This window comes from Salmo trutta, chromosome 12, assembly GCF_901001165.1.
Source record: "Salmo trutta chromosome 12, fSalTru1.1, whole genome shotgun sequence".
Classification (NCBI taxonomy): Eukaryota; Metazoa; Chordata; class Actinopteri; order Salmoniformes; family Salmonidae; genus Salmo; species Salmo trutta.
The window spans coordinates 44,634,729-44,653,888 of record NC_042968.1 but is presented as its reverse complement, the minus strand read 5'-3'; the positions used below and the strand labels follow the sequence as shown (position 1 = coordinate 44,653,888).

General features: G+C 45.6%; 1 protein-coding gene across 7 annotated transcripts in view; it reads left to right on the top strand.

The window, feature by feature from the left end:
* LOC115203619 (C-myc promoter-binding protein) overlaps nucleotides 1-19,160 on the top strand; it is a gene marked incomplete at its 5' end in the record, with an annotated part of 115,346 nt that overhangs the window by 6,196 nt on the left and 89,990 nt on the right. For all 7 annotated transcript variants that reach the window (XM_029768461.1, XM_029768459.1, XM_029768460.1 and 4 more), the window contains 6 exon segments: nucleotides 3,133-3,302; nucleotides 13,257-13,528; nucleotides 13,995-14,061; nucleotides 14,381-14,439; nucleotides 15,407-15,551; nucleotides 16,745-16,920. In XM_029768461.1, the coding sequence (XP_029624321.1) occupies nucleotides 3,133-3,302; nucleotides 13,257-13,528; nucleotides 13,995-14,061; nucleotides 14,381-14,439; nucleotides 15,407-15,551; nucleotides 16,745-16,920 (889 nt within the window).

Here is a 19,160-nt window from a genome sequence, read left to right as displayed (position 1 = left end):
ACCTACCAGGTACAACCCCAAATCCGTAAACACAGGCACCCTCATAGATGTCATCCTAACTAACTCACCCTCCAAATACACCTCTGCTGTTTTCAATCAAGATCTCAGCGATCACTGCCTCATTGCCTGCATCCATAATGGGTCTGCGACCAAACGACCACCCCTCATCACTGTCAAATGCTCCCTAAAACACTTCTGCGAGTAGGCCTTTCTAATCGACCTGGCCGGTGTATCCTGGAATAACATTGACCTTATCCCGTCAGTAGATGATGCCTGGCTATTCTTTAAAAGTGCCTTCCTCACCATCTTAAATAAGCATGCCCCACTCAAACAATTTAGAACTAGGAATAGATATAGTCCTTGGTTCACTCCAGACCTGTCTGCCCTTGACCAGCACAAAAACATCCTGTGGCGTTCTGCATTAGCATCGAATAGCCCCCGTGATATGCAACTTTTCAGGGAAGTTAGGAACAAATATACACAGGCAGTTAGAAAACCTAAGGCTAGCTTTTTCAAACAGAAATTTGCATCCTGTAGTACTAACTCAAAAAAGTTCTGGGACACTGTAAAGTCCATGGAGAATAAGAGCACCTCCTCCCAGCTGCCCACTGCTCTGAGGCTAGGAAACACTGTTACCACCGATAAATCCACTATAATTGAGAATTTCAATAAGCATTTCTCTACGGCTGGCCATGCTTTCCACCTGGCTACTTCTACCCCGGTCAACTGCCCGGCACCCTCCACAGCAACCCGCCAAAGCCCCCACCATTTCTCCTTCACCCAAATCCAGGTAGCTGATGTTCTGAAAGAGCTGCAAAATCTGGCCCCCTACAAATCAGCCGGGCTAGACAATCTGGACCCTCTCTTTCTAAAATAATCTGCCGAAATTGTTGCAACCCCTATTACTAGCCTGTTCAACCTCTCTTTCGTATCGTCTGAGATTCCCAAAGATTGGAAAGCTGCCGCGGTCATCCCCTCTTCAAAGGGTGTGACACTCTAGACCCAAACTGCTACAGACCTATATCTATCCTACCCTGTCTTTCTAAGGTCTTCGAAAGCCAAGTTAACAAACAGATTACCGACCATTTCGAATCCCACCGTACCTTCTCCGCTATGCAATCTGGTTTCAGAGCTGGTCATGGGTGCACCTCAGCCACGCTCAAGGTCCTAAACGACATCATAACCGCCATCGATAAGAGACATTACTGTGCAGCCGTATTCATCAACCTGGCCAAGGCTTTCGACTCTGTCAATCACCACATTCTTATTGGCAGACTCGACAGCCTTGGTTTCTCAAATGATTGCCTCGCCTGGTTTACCAACTACTTCTCTGATAGAGTTCAGTGTGTCAAATCGGAGGGCCTGTTGTCCGGACCTCTGGCAGTCTCTATGGGGGTGCCACAGGGTTCAATTCTCGGGCCGACTCTCTTCTCTGTATACATCAATGATGTCGCTCTTGCTGCTGGTGATTCTCTGATCCACCTCTAAGCAGACACCATTCTGTATACTTCTGGCCCTTCTTTGGACACTGTGTTAACTAACCTCCAGACGAGCTTCAATGCCGTACAACTCTCCTTCCACGGCCTCCAACTGCTCTTAAACGCAGGTAAAACTAAATGCATGCTATTCAATCGATCACTGCCCGCACCTGCTCGCCCGTACAGCATCACTACTCTGGATGGCTCTGACTTAGAATACGTGAACAACTACAAATACCTGGGTGTCTGGTTAGACTGTAAACTCTCCTTCCAGGCTCACGTTAAGCATCTCCAATCCAAAATTAAATCTAGAATCGGCTTCCTATATCGCAACAAAGCATCCTTCACTCATGCTGCCAAACATACCCTCGTTAAAATTGACCATCCTACCGATCCTCGACTTCGGTGATGTCATCTATAAAATAGCCTCCAACACTCTACTCAACAAACTGGATGCAGTCTATCACAGTGCCATCCGTTTTGTCACCAAAGCCCCATACACTACCCACCATTGCGACCTGTACACTCTCGTTGGTTGGCCCTCGCTTCATACTCGTCGCCAAACCCACTGGCTACAGGTTATCTACAAGTCTCTGCTAGGTAAAGCCCCGCCTTATCTCAGCTCACTGGTCACCATAGCAGCGCCCACTCGTAGCATGCACTCCAGCAGGTATATCTCACTGGTCACCCCCAAAGCCAATTCCTCCTTTGGTCGTCTTTCCTTCCAGTTCTCTGCTGCCAATGACTGGAACGAACTGCAAAAATCTCTGAAGCTGGAGACTCATATCTCCCTCACTAGCTTTAAGCACCAGCTGTCAGAGCAGCTCACAGATCACTGCACCTGTACATAGCCCATCTGTAAACAGCCCATCTATCTACCTCATCCCCATACTGTATTTATTTATTTATCTTGCTCCTTTGCACCCCAGTATCTCTACTTGCACATTCATCTTCTGCACATCTACCATTCCAGTGTTTAATTGTTATATTGTAATTACTTCGCCACCATGGCCTATTTATTGTCTTAACTTACCTCATTTGCACTCACTGTATATAGACGTTTTGTTTTCTTTTGTTCTACTGTATTATTGACTGTATGTTTTGTTTATTCCATGTGTAACTCTGTGTTGTTTTATGTGTCGAATTGCTACGCTTTATCTTGGCCAGGTCGCAGTTGCAAATGAGAACTTGTTCTCAACTAGCCTACCTGGTTAAATAAAGGTGAAATAAAAAAATAAAAAAATAGCTGTTGAGCAGTTAATCACAATAGAAACATTCTACATTAACCCATAGCTGTTTAGCGGTTAATCACAATAGAAACATTCTACATTAACCCATAGCTGTTTAGCGGTTAATCACAATAGAAACATTCTACATTAACCCATAGCTGTTTAGTGATTAATCACAATAGAAACATTCTACATTAACCCATTGCTGTTTAGTGGTTAATTACAATAGAAACATTCTACATTAACCCATATTTTATTGAGGTGTGATCTCCTTTATTGAGTTATCTCTCTCTCTCCCTGTCCTTCCCTCCCTCTCCCTCTCCCCTCCTTCCGTCCCCTCTCCTTCATTCCTTCCCCCTCTCTCTCTCCCTCCCCCTCTCCTTCTCTCCCCCTCCTTCCCCCACTCCCTCCCTCCCTCCCTCCAGGTCTGTTTAGCAGGTATCCTGAGGAGGACTATGAGTCTTTCCCCCTGCCTGAGTCCGTGTCTCTGTTCTGTCTGCCCATGGGGGCCACCATCGAGGCCTGGCCGGCCCAGACCAAATACTCCCTGCCTGTCTTCTCCACCTTCGTACTGACCGGATCCTCTGGAGAGAAGGTAACACACACATGAGCGTTCCTGCAGGCAGGCATGCATACACACACACACACACACACACACACACACACACCACACACACACCTAACCTTTCGAGAATGGTTATTCCACCATGCACACCCGTCCACATGCACGTAGTAGGTCCAAGGAATGTTATCTTAACAAACAAACACGCACACACACACTCTCACACACGTGGACACACATACACACACTCTCACACACGTGGACACACATACACACACTCTCACACACGTGGACACACATACACACACTCTCACACACGTGGACACACATACACACACTCTCACACACGTGGACACACATACACACACTCTCACACACGTGGACACACATACACACACTCTCACACACGTGGACACACATACACACCTCCGGGAACACTTATACCTCCTACATACAAACATGCAGCTAACCTCCAAGGAATGTTATCCCACCGAACACACACACACTGACACACACACCTACGCATTTGTATTTACTATGGATCCCCATTAGTTCCTGCCAAGGCAGCAGATACTCTTCCTGGGGTTTATTATGGATCCCCATTAGTTCCTGCCAAGGCAGCAGATACTCTTCCTGGGGTCTAAACACATTAAAGCACTTACATCACACATAAAACAAAAGATATGGTGTGTGTAATACCACCATACAATAATATTACACTGTACGTGTGCTAGTGTGTGTGTGTGTGTGTGTGTGTGTGTGTGTGTGTGTGTGTGTGTGTGTGTGTGTGTGTGTGTGTGTGTGTGTGTGTGTGTGTGTGTGTGTGTGTGTGTGTGTGGTTAATTTAGGGGTTAATTACAATAGTAATTAACCACTGGGACTGTGTCTCTTCACAGTCCCCGCTGTTCCATAATGTCTTATTTTATCTGTTTTATTTATTTATTTGATTCTACTTCTTGCATCAGTTACCTGATGTGGAATAGAGTTCCATGTAGTCATGGCTCTACGTAGTACTGTGCGCCTCCCATAGTCTGTTCTGGACTTGGGGACTGTGAAGAGACCTCTTGTGGCTTGTCTACCTCTTGTGGCAGACGTTGACACATTAACACACAACAACAGCTGAGGAGGCCTCAGCCAAAACATTACCCATACTGGGGCACCAGGAAACCACGGTGACGCACAGCACACGCCAGCAGTGAAAGTGGGTCACACACACACACACACACACACACACACACACACACACACACACACACACACACACAAGAATGAAATGGAACAGATACAACCAGAAATAGATAGGCAGTCACAGCTGCCGGAAGGATCTTGGCTTCAAAGAGTAACCACCAAGGAGAAACACCACAGTGACAGGCAGCAAGGTAACAGCTAGCTAGTAGCTAGCTAGCGTATCTGTAAACACCACAATGACAGGCAGCAAGGTAACAGCTAGCTAGTAGCTAGCTAGCGTATCTGTAAACACCACAATGACAGGCAGCAAGGTAACAGCTAGCTAGTAGCTAGCTAGCGTATCTGTAAACACCACAATGACAGGCAGCAAGGTAACAGCTAGCTAGTAGCTAGCTAGCGTATCTGTAAACACCACAGTGACAGGCAGCGGGGTAACAGCTAGCTAGTAGCTAACTAGCGTATCTGTAAACACCACAGTGACAGGCAGCGGGGTAACAGCTAGCTAGTAGCTAGCTAGCTTATCTGTAAACACCACAGTGACAGGCAGCGGGGTAACAGCTAGCTAGTAGCTAGCTAGCTTATCTGTAAACACCACAGTGACAGGCAGCAGGGTAACAGCTAGCTAGTAGCTAGCTAGCTTATCTGTAAACACCACAGTGACAGGCAGCAAGGTAACAGCTAGCTAGTAGCTAGCTAGCTTATCTGTAAACACCACAGTGACAGGCAGCAAGGTAACAGCTAGCTAGTAGCTAGCTAGCTTATCTGTAAACAACACAGTGACAGGCAGCAAGGTAACAGCTAGCTAGTAGCTTGATTGAGCTTGCCTAGGCTTAGTGGACCTATTGAATACTAGCTAAAATACAACCCAGTCTCTGGGGTCTGAAAGTGGAGCTATGTGGTGGAACCCAGGTCTGAATAAAACTAGTAGGACCTGAACCCAGGTCTGAATAAAACTAACAGGACCTGAACCCAGGTCTGAATAAAACTAACAGGACCTGAACCCAGGTCTGAATAAAACTAACAGGACCTGAACCCAGGTCTGAATAAAACTAATAGGACCTGAACCCAGGTCTGAATAAAACTAATAGGACCTGAACCCAGGATAGCTACGGTAGCGCCGGGCTTAAAACGACCAGGGGTCAAAACGACGGCCGGCGTGCAACCACTCTGTTTGGTTCTGTCTGTCTCTTGGCTGACCCAACCGTGTGTGTGTGTGTGTGTGTGTGTGTGTGTGTGTGTGTGTGTGTGTGTGTGTGTGTGTGTGTGTGTTTGTGTGTGTGTGTGTGTGTGTGGTAGGTGAGCTGTGTTTTCCTGGCCAAGGTCATAGAGACAGTCAGGAGGTCCTGGTGTCCTGCCTCTCATTCTCCGCACAGACCAGGCTTCCCTTTAAACTGAGCATGTCAGCCGCTGACCCAGACATTTACTAACACAAAATATGAACACTTTACAGCATACAGGACAGTGCATACTGTCCACACAGGCCGTACACACCCTGACTGAAGGCTGTTCTGTACTAGACTACACCCCCTGACTGAAGGCTGTTCTGTACTAGACTATACCCCCTGACTGAAGGCTGTTCTGTACTAGACGATACCCCCTGACTGAAGGCTGTTCTGTACTAGACTATACCCCCTGACTGAAGGCTGTTCTGTACTAGACTATACCCCCTGACTGAAGGCTGTTCTGTACTAGACTATACCCCCTGACTGAAGGCTGTTCTGTACTAGACTACACCCCCTGACTGAAGGCTGTTCTGTACTAGACTATACCCCCTGACTGAAGGCTGTTCTGTACTAGACTATACCCCCTGACTGAAGGCTGTTCTGTACTAGACTATACCCCCTGATTGAAGGCTGTTCTGTACTAGACTATACATTTACCCCTGACTGAAGGCTGTTCTATACTAGACTATACCCCTGACTGAAGGCTGTTCTGTACTAGACTATACCCCCTGACTGAAGGCTGTTCTGTACTAGACTATACCCCCTGACTGAAGGCTGTTCTGTACTCGACTATACCCCCTGACTGAAGGCTGTTCTGTACTGGACTATACCCCCTGACTGAAGGCTGTTCTGTACTAGACTATACCCCCTGACTGAAGGCTGTTCTGTACTAGACTATACCCCCTGACTGAAGGCTGTTCTGTACTAGACTATACCCCCTGACTGAAGGCTGTTCTGTACTAGACTATACCCCCTGTCTGAAGGCTGTTCTGTACTAGACTGTACCCCCCTGACTGAAGGCTGTTCTGTACTAGACTATACCCCCTGACTGAAGGCTGTTCTGTACTAGACTATACCCCCTGAATGAAGGCTGTTCTGTACTAGACTACACCCCCTGACTGAAGGCTGTTCTGTACTAGACTATACCCCCTGACTGAAGGCTGTTCTGTACTAGACTATACCCCCTGACTGAAGGCTGTTCTGTACTAGACTATACCCAAGGCTGTTCTGTACTAGACTATACCCCCTGACTGAAGGCTGTTCTGTACTAGACTATACCCCCTGACTGAAGGCTGTTCTGTACTCGACTATACCCCCTGACTGAAGGCTGTTCTGTACTAGACTATACCCCCTGACTGAAGAGTGTTCTGTACTAGACTATACCCCCTGACTGAAGTATGTTCTGTACTAGACTATACCCAAGGCTGTTCTGTACTAGACTATACCCCCTGACTGAAGGCTGTTCTGTACTAGACTATACCCCCTGACTGAAGTCTGTTCTATACTAGACTATACCCCCTGACTGAAGGCTGTTCTGTACTAGACTATACCCCCTGACTGAAGAGTGTTCTGTACTAGACTATACCCCCTGACTGAAGGCTGTTCTGTACTAGACTATACCCCCTGACTGAAGGCTGTTCTGTACTAGACTATACCCCCTGACTGAAGGCTGTTCTGTACTAGACTATACCCCCTGACTGAAGGCTGTTCTGTACTAGACTATACCCCTGACTGAAGGCTGTTCTGTACTAGACTATACCCCCTGACTGAAGGCTGTTCTGTACTAGACTATACCCCCTGACTGAAGGCTGTTCTGTACTAGACTATACCCCCTGACTGAAGGCTGTTCTGTACTAGACTATACCCCTGACTGAAGGCTGTTCTGTACTAGACTATACCCCCTGACTGAAGGCTGTTCTATACTAGACTATACCCCCTGACTGAAGGCTGTTCTGTACTAGACTATACCCCCTGACTGAAGGCTGTTCTGTACTAGACTATACCCCCTGACTGAAGGCTGTTCTATACTAGACTATACCCCCTTCTGGGAACAGTTAGTAAATTACCTAAATACAGTAGGAGATCAGAAAAGCCTTTTGGCTGTGATCCAGACTGTATATTATGATGTTATGTGATCTGTCTCTATGAGCATAATACTGGGTTTCCAGGAATCAAACTGCTCTGTGTTTGTCTCTAGGATTATGCTAGATTTAGAATGTGTAGAGAGAGAAGGTAAAAACACAGAGAGCTGGTACAAGGTCAGATGTAGACAGAGAGGGTAAAGACAGAGAGAGAGAGTAACCCAGCTGGTACAAGGTCAGATGTAGACAGAGAGGGTAAAGACAGAGAGAGAGAGTAACCCAGCTGGTACAAGGTCAGATGTAGACAGAGAGGGTAAAGACAGAGAGAGGGTAACCTAGCTGGTACAAGGTCAGATATATTTATTGCTTTTTAAATGTTCAGGGATTTTTCTGCATAGAAAATGATTGGGCGGGCCTCTTAAGTCCAAAGAGGGCTCCTTACCAAGCCCCCGGCCACGCCCACCACCGAAGTCCCTTTTTGATCCGGAGAAAACTCTGATTCTTATTGAAGTTTCACTGAGAAGCACGATGGTTAATGGTTGATTATGGTGCATATATTATGGTGCCTTTCCAACCACTCTGCTAAAAACCGCTCCTCGCTCACAGAAAGAAAAGAATCTAGCTGCTCCAAATTCCCTCCATTCATTATAATCACCATTTAACCAACACCCATCTATTGTTGTGACTACCTGGACCTACCATTTAACCAACACCCATCTATTGTTGTGACTACCTGGACCTACCATTTAACCAACACCCATCTATTGTTGTGACTACCTGGACCTACCATTTAACCAACACTCATCTATTGTTGTGACTACCTGGACCTACCATTTAACCAACACTCATCTATTGTTGTGACTACCTGGACCTACCATTTAACCAACACTCATCTATTGTTGTGACTACCTGGACCTACCATTTAACCAACACTCATCTATTGTTGTGACTACCTGGACCTACCATTTAACCAACACTCATCTATTGTTGTGACTACCTGGACCTACCATTTAACCAACACTCATCTATTGTTGTGACTACCTGGACCTACAGTTTAGTTTTGAAGTATTGAAACCAAACCATATGATTTGAATGAAATGTATTTTAATAAACAACATGAAAAGGTGACTGAGAAGCGCTCATCATTTTAAATAGGATACATGTCATATTAAACAGCATATAAACACTCTGAATAGGCTGCATGTCATATTAAACAGCATATAAACACTCTGAATAGGCTACATGTCATATTAAACAGCATATAAACACTCTGAATAGGCTACATGTCATATTAAACAGCATATAAACACTCTGAATAGGCTACATGTCATATTAAACAGCATATAAACACTCTGAATAGGATACATGTCATATTAAACAGCATATAAACACTCTGAATAGGATACATGTCATATTAAACAGCATATAAACACTCTGAATAGGCTACATGTCATATTAAACAGCATATAAACACTCTGAATAGGATACATGTCATATTAAACACCATATAAACACTCTGAATAGGCTACATGTCATATTAAACAGCATATAAACACTCTGAATAGGATACATGTCATATTAAACAACATATAAACACTGAATAGGATACATGTCATATTAAACAACATATAAACACTGAATAGGATACATGTCATATTAAACAGCATATAAACACTCTGAATAGGCTACATGTCATATTAAACAGCATATAAACACTGAATAGGATACATGTCATATTAAACAGCATATAAACACTCTGAATAGGCTACATGTCATATTAAACAGCATATAAACACTGAATAGGCTACATGTCATATTAAACAGCATATAAACACTGAATAGGATACATGTCATATTAAACAACATATAAACACTCTGAATAGGCTACATGTCATATTAAACAGCATATAAACACTGAATAGGCTACATGTCATATTAAACAGCATATAAACACTGAATAGGATACATGTCATATTAAACAGCATATAAACACTGAATAGGATACATGTCATATTAAACACCATATAAACACTCTGAATAGGCTACATGTCATATTAAACACCATATAAACACTCTGAATAGGATACATGTCATATTAAACACCATATAAACACTCTGAATAGGATACATGTCATATTAAACACCATATAAACACTCTGAATAGGCTACATGTCATATTAAACTGTATATAAACACTTTAAATAGGTCAGGATCCAGACTGGGAGTCTAAATAAATGATTTAGGCTATATTATTTAAATTATTTCTAGGCTATAGCCTATGGACATTATAGAGCTCAGCATTTAAACAACATTTTGTTGTATTAAATCATTAAATCATTATAAATTGCACAAATAGGCTATGACTTTGCTGTACTGTGGGAACTAGAAACACAAGCATTTCACAACACCCGCAATAACATCTGCATAACACGTGTATGTGGCCAATAAAATGTGATTTGATTTGACTTACGAGAATTAAATACACATTTAATGAACAATGCCTTTATTAGGTTCAGTCTACAATGCCTTTGAATTTACTTTTAGAAACACATGTTTGGCCAGAGTCTGTGGCTTCAGGCTCATGAGATGGTGTCTGGAGAGCAGGCCAGCAGGGGTGGATATCCTCTCCTCACTGGCAGAGCCGCTGGGGATGATAAACATCCTCCGGGGCACTCTTACCAGGCTGGGCAGGGATGATAAACATCCTCCGGGCCACTCTTACCAGGCTGGGCAGGGATGATAAACATCCTCCGGGCCACTCTTGCCAGGCTGGGCAGGGATGATAAACATCCTCCAGGCCACTCTTACCAGGCTGGGCAGGGATGATAAACATCCTCCGGGTCACTCTTACCAGGCTGGGCAGGGATGATAAACAGCCTCCGGGCCACTCTTACCAGGCTGGGATGATAAACATCCTCCGGGCCACTCTTACCAGGCTGGGATGATAAACATCCTCCGGGCCACTCTTACCAGGCTGGGATGATAAACATCCTCCGGGCCACTCTTACCAGGCTGGGATGATAAACATCCTCCGGGCCACTCTTACCAGGCTGGGCAGGGATGATAAACATCCTCCGGGCCACTCTTACCAGGCTGGGCAGGGATGATAAACATCCTCCGGGCCACTCTTACCAGGCTGGGCAGGGATGATAAACATCCTCCGGGCCACTCTTACCAGGCTGGGCAGGGATGATAAACATCCTCCGGGCCACTCTTACCAGGCTGGGATGATAAACATCCTCCGGGCCACTCTTACCAGGCTGGGCAGGGATGATAAACATCCTCCGGGCCACTCTTACCAGGCTGGGCAGGGATGATAAACATCCTCCGGGCCACTCTTACCAGGCTGGGCAGGGATGATAAACATCCTCCGGGCCACTCTTACCAGGCTGGGCAGGGATGATAAACATCCTCCGGGTCACTCTTACCAGGCTGGGCAGGGATGATAAACATCCTCCGGGCCACTCTTACCAGGCTGGGCAGGGATGATAAACATCCTCCGGGCCATCTTACCAGGCTGGGCAGGGATGATAAACATCCTCCGGGCCACTCTTACCAGGCTGGGCAGGGATGATAAACATCCTCCGGGCCACTCTTACCAGGCTGGGCAGGGATGATAAACATCCTCCGGGCCACTCTTACCAGGCTGGGCAGGGATGATAAACATCCTCCGGGCCACTCTTACCAGGCTGGGCAGGGATGATAAACATCCTCCGGGCCACTCTTACCAGGCTGGGCAGGGATGATAAACATCCTCCGGGCCACTCTTACCAGGCTGGGCAGGGATGATAAACATCCTCCGGGCCACTCTTACCAGGCTGGGCAGGGATGATAAACATCCTCCAGGCCACTCTTACCAGGCTGGGCAGGGATGATAAACATCCTCCGGGCCACTCTTACCAGGCTGGGCAGGGATGATAAACATCCTCCAGGCCACTCTTACCAGGCTGGGCAGGGATGATAAACATCCTCCGGGCCACTCTTACCAGGCTGGGCAGGGATGATAAACATCCTCCGGGCCACTCTTACCAGGCTGGGATGATAAACATCCTCCGGGCCACTCTTACCAGGCTGGGCAGGGATGATAAACATCCTCCTGGCCACTCTTACCAGGCTGGGCAGGGATGATAAATATCCTCCGGGCCACTCTTACCAGGCTGGGCAGGGATGATAAACATCCTCCGGGCCACTCTTACCAGGCTGGGCAGGGATGATAAACATCCTCCGGGCCACTCTTACCAGGCTGGGCAGGGATGATAAACATCCTCCGGGCCACTCTTACCAGTCTGGGCAGGGATGATAAACATCCTCCGGGCCACTCTTACCAGGCTGGGCAGGGATGATAAACATCCTCCGGGCCACTCTTACCAGGCTGGGCAGGGATGATAAACATCCTCCGGGCCACTCTTACCAGGCTGGGCAGGGATGATAAACATCCTCCGGGCCACTCTTACCAGGCTGGGCAGGGATGATAAACATCCTCCGGGCCACTCTTACCAGGCTGGGCAGGGATGATAAACATCCTCCGGGTCACTCTTACCAGGCTGGGCAGGGATGATAAACATCCTCCGGGCCACTCTTACCAGGCTGGGCAGGGATGATAAACATCCTCCGGGCCACTCTTACCAGGCTGGGCAGGGATGATAAACATCCTCCGGGCCACTCTTACCAGGCTGGGCAGGGATGATAAACATCCTCCGGGCCACTCTTACCAGGCTGGGCAGGGATGATAAACATCCTCCGGGCCACTCTTGCCAGGCTGGGCAGGGAGGCAGAGTTGTTTTTACATTTTTCTATAGGTAGGCCTAAAGGTTTTTAGGCAAAATAACCCAATCAAACCGGAAAGCCCCTGAAAGAGGTAATATGCCAGGCGTATTGGGCCAAAATCAGTTATGGCCTATTGTACAGATAATAAAACAAAAATGAAAGAAACTTTTAAGAGATCTGAATTTTTTGTTCATAAATGCTTTGCTACAATGACACACATAGTTATCTACCCACCTTGTTTCTTTCTGTTATCACACAGTACACCATCATGCTTTCAGGATAGGTGTCTTTTCAGATTCTACGTGAATCTTTAGTCTTGGTTCCTTCTCATCTTTGTAAGTCACCTTGATTTAACACCTGTGTGTTTTATCAGTTTCTTTATGAAAATATTTAGTGAACTCCCTGACAGCAGCTAAAGCAAGGGGCTATAGCAGCACACAAGTAGACGATACAGATGCATGCTGGGACGGATATTCCCTGAGCTCATGTAGTGTGCGTTCCAGCCTTTGGGAAACTCGCCCCGCGCTCCAGTCAAATTGGACACCCTCCACTCCTCGCTCCACTACTCGCTCCAGCTCCTCGCTCCACTCCTCGCTCCAGCTCCTCGTTTCACTCGACTGACGTTCTCTGGTTCCAGTCAGCTGTATGGCAACAGATACATATGTGCCCCTATATCTATGTACTAATGGTTCCATCCTGACGTGTATTTGTGTGTTTCCTCATCTCAGGTGTACGGTGCAGCCATCCAGTTCTACGAGCCCTACTCCCAGGACTGTCTGACCGACCAGCAGCGCTCTCAGCTGGGTCTGCCGGGGCTGGACCACGGACCCTCTTCCCCAGCCACTTCCCCATCCACCCCAGCTCCGGGCCCCAGGGCGTTACACACCAACAAGTGTATCTGTTTGCTGTCTCACTGGCCCTTCTTTGACGCCTTCCGCAAGTTCCTCACCTTCCTCTATCGATACTCCATCTCTGGACCTCACACCCTGCCCATCGAGAAGTGAGCACCGTGTGAATTATATCTATTATGACACAGCAGACATGTGGTATCAACTGCAGCACTTGAACCCATTGGCCTTGGTGTTGCTAGGACCATGCTGAGCCACTGTCCTTTATAAGTGCCCAGTGTTGTCAGTGACCCTGTATGACACTGCCTGTGTTATCTGACAGCTCTGTATAGGACAGGCACTTTGTACATAGATATACTGTAGACACACTCCCTAGAAGATTGAACAATTCCAAATGGTTTCCAGTCCACTAAATAAACACCAGAGGCTATGTTTAGATCAAGTGTTTGCTGCCACAGTTCAACAGGCCATTGTTTTGGTCAGGTGGCAGTGTAGTGGCAGAACTCTATGTAAATCTACCCCCCTGTCCCAAACAGTGTGATGACAGATTAGGCTCACCTCCTCCTCAGGGTTATTTCTGACCTCATATCTTGTAATTCTTCTTCTTCTTCCTGTCAGGCACATCTCCCACTTCATGCACAAGGTCCCCTTCCCCTCCTCCCAGAGGCCCAGGATACTGGTGCAGGTGAGTTAAGGCCTCCATGGTTCTGGCTGCCATGTAATGTCTGTGGTTTCTGTCAGTGTGTGTCTCTGTTCACTACTAAACCATGTCTGACTCTGTCTTGATCATAATCAGCATTCTTTTAATAGTGTTTTTATCAAAGTTATTTACATTGTATTGAGATAACGTACCCCTTCTAGCACCAATCGCTGGCAACAGAGACACTACTGGTTATATGGGAGTGTTTGATAACAGACACCTGTGAAATGAAGCACGGCAGCCATTTTGTGCCAGACCTGTCCCCACCACACTATACCTGTGGTAATGTGTTGACATTCCCCAGCTCTCTCCTCACGACAGCCTGATGTTAAGCCAGCCTGTGTCATCCCCTCTACCACTCAGGTAAGACGGGTATCATATACACTGAGTGTACAAAACATTATGAACACCTTCCTAATATTGACTTGTACAACCCCCCTCCCCCCTTTTGCCCTAAATTTGTCGGGGTATGGACTTTACACTCCAATGCTTCCCACAGTTGTGTCAAGTTGGCAGGATGTCCATTGTGTGGTGGACCATTCTTGATACACACAGGAAATTGTTGAGCGTGAAAACTCCAGCGGTGTTGCTGTTCTTGACACACTCAAACCGACACGCCTGGCACCTACTACCATACCCCGTTCAAAGGAACTTAAATCTTTTGTCTTGTCCATTCACCCTCTGAATGGCACACATACACAATCCATGACTCAATTGTCTCCTCCCTTTCATCTACACTGATTGAAGGGGATTTAACAGTTGTATATCATAATAAGAACAGTAGTGGTCCTATAGCAGTACCTTGCAAACATACCTTTAGATTGGTTTAAAGAATTGGACGAAGGTTTGGTGACTGCAGGTGAAGTTCATGGTATTAGTTATGGTATGATTAATTGATGGTATGGATGGTTATTTTATGGTATGGTTAATTGATGGTATTAGTTATGGTATGGTTAATGTATGGTATTAGTTATGGTATGGTTAATATATGGTATTAGTTATGGTATGATTAATGTATGGTATTAGTTATGACATGGTTAATTGATGGTATTAGTTATGGTATGGTTAATGTATGGTATGGTTAATGTATGGTATTAGTTATGGTATGGTTAATGTATGGTATTAGTTATGGTATGGTTAATATATGGTATTAGTTATTGTATGGTTAATGTATGGTATTAGTTATGACATGGTTAATTGATGGTATTAGTTATGGTATGGTTAATGTATGGTATGGTTAATGTATGGTATTAGTTATGGTATGGTTAATGTATGGTATGTGTTATGATAGTGATGTAGTGTGTTAATCTCTTCTATGGCTGTGCTCCAGTGGTGGTCGGTTCTCCATACTGCTGCAGAACCTCGGTCCGGAGAATGCTATAACGCTCCTGGTGTTTGCTGTGACAGAACATAAGATCCTGGTCCACTCTCTACGGCCCGCTGTTCTGACCAGTGTCACTGAGGCTCTGGTGGCTGTGAGTACCTCAGATATCAGCTGTTTAACACTATAGAACCTCAGATATCAGCTGTTTAACACTATAGTACCTCAGATATCAGCTGTTTAACACTATAATACCTCAGATATCAGCTGTTTAACACTATAATACCTCAGATATCAGCTGTTTAACGCTATAATACCTCAGATATCAGCTGTTTAACACTATAGAACCTCAGATATCAGCTGTTTAACACTATAGTACCTCAGATATCAGCTGTTTAACACTATAATACCTCAGATATCAGCTGTTTAACACTATAATACCTCAGATATCAGCTGTTTAACACTATAATACCTCAGATATCAGCTGTTTAACACTATAATACCTCAGATATCAGCTGTTTAACGCTATAGTACCTTAGATATCAGCTGTTTAACACTATAGTACCTCAGATATCAGCTGTTTAACGCTATAATACCTCAGATATCAGCTGTTTAACACTTTCACTATAGAACCTCAGATATCAGCTGTTTAACACTATAGTACCTCAGATATCAGCTGTTTAACACTATAGTACCTCAGATATTAGCTGTTTAACACTATAGTACCTCAGATATCAGCTGTTTAACGCTATAATACCTCAGATATCAGCTGTTTAACACTTTCACTATAGAACCTCAGATATCAGCTGTTTAACACTATAGTACCTCAGATATCAGCTGTTTAACACTATAATACCTCAGATATCAGCTGTTTAACACTATAGTACCTCAGATATCAGCTGTTTAACGCTATAATACCTCAGATATCAGCTGTTTAACACTTTCACTATAGAACCTCAGATATCAGCTGTTTAACACTAGTACCTCAGATATCAGCTGTTTAACACTATAGTACCTCAGATATCAGCTGTTTAACACTATAGTACCTCAGATATCAGCTGTTTAACACTATAGTACCTCAGATATCAGTTGTTTAAATCTTTAGGACTTTTAGTAGTAGCTTGTGGTTTTAGTAAGTAGTTTAAATAATTAGCTATGGCAGTTTGATAGTAGGGTTTAAATAATTAGCTATGGCAGTTTGATAGTAGGGTTTAAATAATAAGCTATGGCAGTTTGTTAGTATTTTTAGTAGTAGCTAAGCAATTGCCTCTCGGTTTTGACAGTAGTTTTAAAGGTTCAGTTTCCTGATTTGACCTCCCTCCCTCCCTCTCTTTCTCTCCTCCTCAGATGATCTTCCCATTCCACTGGCCGTGTCCGTACATCCCTCTGTGCCCGCTGGCCCTGGCAGGAGTCCTCTCTGCCCCCTGCCCCTTCATCGTGGGTGTCGACTCACGCTACTTTGACCTTTACGACCCCCCGCTGGACGTCAGCTGTGTCGACCTCGACACAAACACCATCTCCCAGTAAGCACAGCTTCTTCTGACACAAACACCATCTCCCAGTAAGCATTGCGGCGACTACCAACCCCCTGTTGTGTAGTAGAATGGAATGGGATGGGATGGGATTAAATAGACTAAAGTTTTCTATCCATATAATGTGGAAATTCTCTTTTTTGAGTACAGATCCCCAACACAGCATTTATTTAATGTATCCTTTATTTAACAAGTCAGTTAAGAACACATTATTATTTTCAATGACAGCCTACCGGGGAACAGTGGGTTAATTGCCTTGTTCAGGGGCAGAACAACAGATTTTTACTTTGTCAGCTCAGAGATTCGATCTTGCAACCTTCCGGTTACTAGTCCAACGCTCTAACCACTAGACTACCTGCTGGTTACTGGCCCAACGCTCTAACCACTAGGCTACCTGCTGCCCTTTGGGACTATAGCTTTCTGCTCAGTCCCCAACCAACTCTCACAGAATGACTCTCCAAGACTCTCCACTTAGCTAACGGGCTGAGAACAGTACAGGGTCAACCATAGTGAAGGTCCTCCATCCACTTAGCTAACGGGCTGAGAACAGTACAGGGTCAACCATAGTGAAGGTCCTCCATCCACTTAGCTAACGGGCTGACAACAGTACAGGGTCAACCATAGTGAAGGTCCTCCATCCACTTAGCTAACGGGCTGAGAACAGTACAGGGTCAACCATAGTGAAGGTCCTCCATCCACTTAGCTAACGGGCTGACAACAGTACAGGGTCAACCATAGTGAAGGTCCTCCATCCACTTAGCTAACGGGCTGACAACAGTACAGGGTCAACCATAGTGAAGGTCCTCCATCCACTTAGCTAACGGGCTGAGAACAGTACAGGGTCAACCATAGTGAAGGTCCTCCATCCACTTAGCTAACGGGCTGACAACAGTACAGGGTCAACCATAGTGAAGGTCCTCCATCCACTTAGCTAACGGGCTGACAACAGTACAGGGTCAACCATAGTGAAGGTCCTCCATCCACTTAGCTAACGGGCTGACAACAGTACAGGGTCAACCATAGTGAAGGTCCTCCATCCACTTAGCTAACGGGCTGACAACAGTACAGGGTCAACCATAGTGAAGGTCCTCCATCCACTTAGCTAACGGGCTGACAACAGTACAGGGTCAACCATAGTGAAGGTCCTCCATCCACTTAGCTAACGGGCTGACAACAGTACAGGGTCAACCATAGTGAAGGTCCTCCATCCACTTAGCTAACGGGCTGACAACAGTACAGGGTCAACCATAGTGAAGGTCCTCCATCCACTTAGCTAACGGGCTGACAACAGTACAGGGTAAACCATAGTGAAGGTCCTCCATCCACTTAGCTAACGGGCTGACAACAGTACAGGGTAAACCATAGTGAAGGATCCCCAGCAACAAACATGTCAACCTTTTCCTTTTTCACTTTTTATAAACTACAGTGTTGCTGAGTAATGACTTCTCAGTTGATATATATTCCTCAAGGTAGGCTGTAGTCCAGTTGAGACATTATATTTCTCAAGGTGGGCTATAGTCCAGTTGAGACAGTATATTCCTCAAGGTGGGCTGTAGTCCAGTTGAGACATTATATTCCTCAAGGTGGGCTATAGTCCAGTTGAGACAGTATATTCCTCAAGGTGGGCTGTAGTCCAGTTGAGACAGTATATTCTTCAAGGTGGGCTGTAGTCCAGTTGAGACAGTATATTCCTCAAGGTGGGCTGTAGTCCAGTTGAGACATTATATTCCTCAAGGTGGGCTGTAGTCCAGTTGAGACAGTATATTCTTCAAGGTGGGCTATAGTCCAGTTGAGTCAGTATATTCCTCAAGGTGGGCTGTAGTCCAGTTGAGACAGTATATTCTTCAAGGTGGGCTGTAGTCCAGTTGAGACAGTATATTCCTCAAGGTGGGCTGTAGTCCAGTTGAGACATTATATTCCTCAAGGTGGGCTGTAGTCCAGTTGAGACAGTATATTCCTCAAGGTGGGCTGTAGTCCAGTTGAGACAGTATATTCTTCAAGGTGGGCTGTAGTCCAGTTGAGTCAGTATATTCCTCAAGGTGGGCTGTAACCCAGTTGAGACAGTAAATTCCTCAAGGTGGGCTGTAGTCCAGTTGAGACAGTATATTCTTCAAGGTGGGCTGTAGTCCAGTTGAGACATTATATTCCTCAAGGTGGGCTGTAGTCCAGTTGAGACAGTATATTCCTCAAGGTGGGCTGTAACCCAGTTGAGTCAGTATATTCCTCAAGGT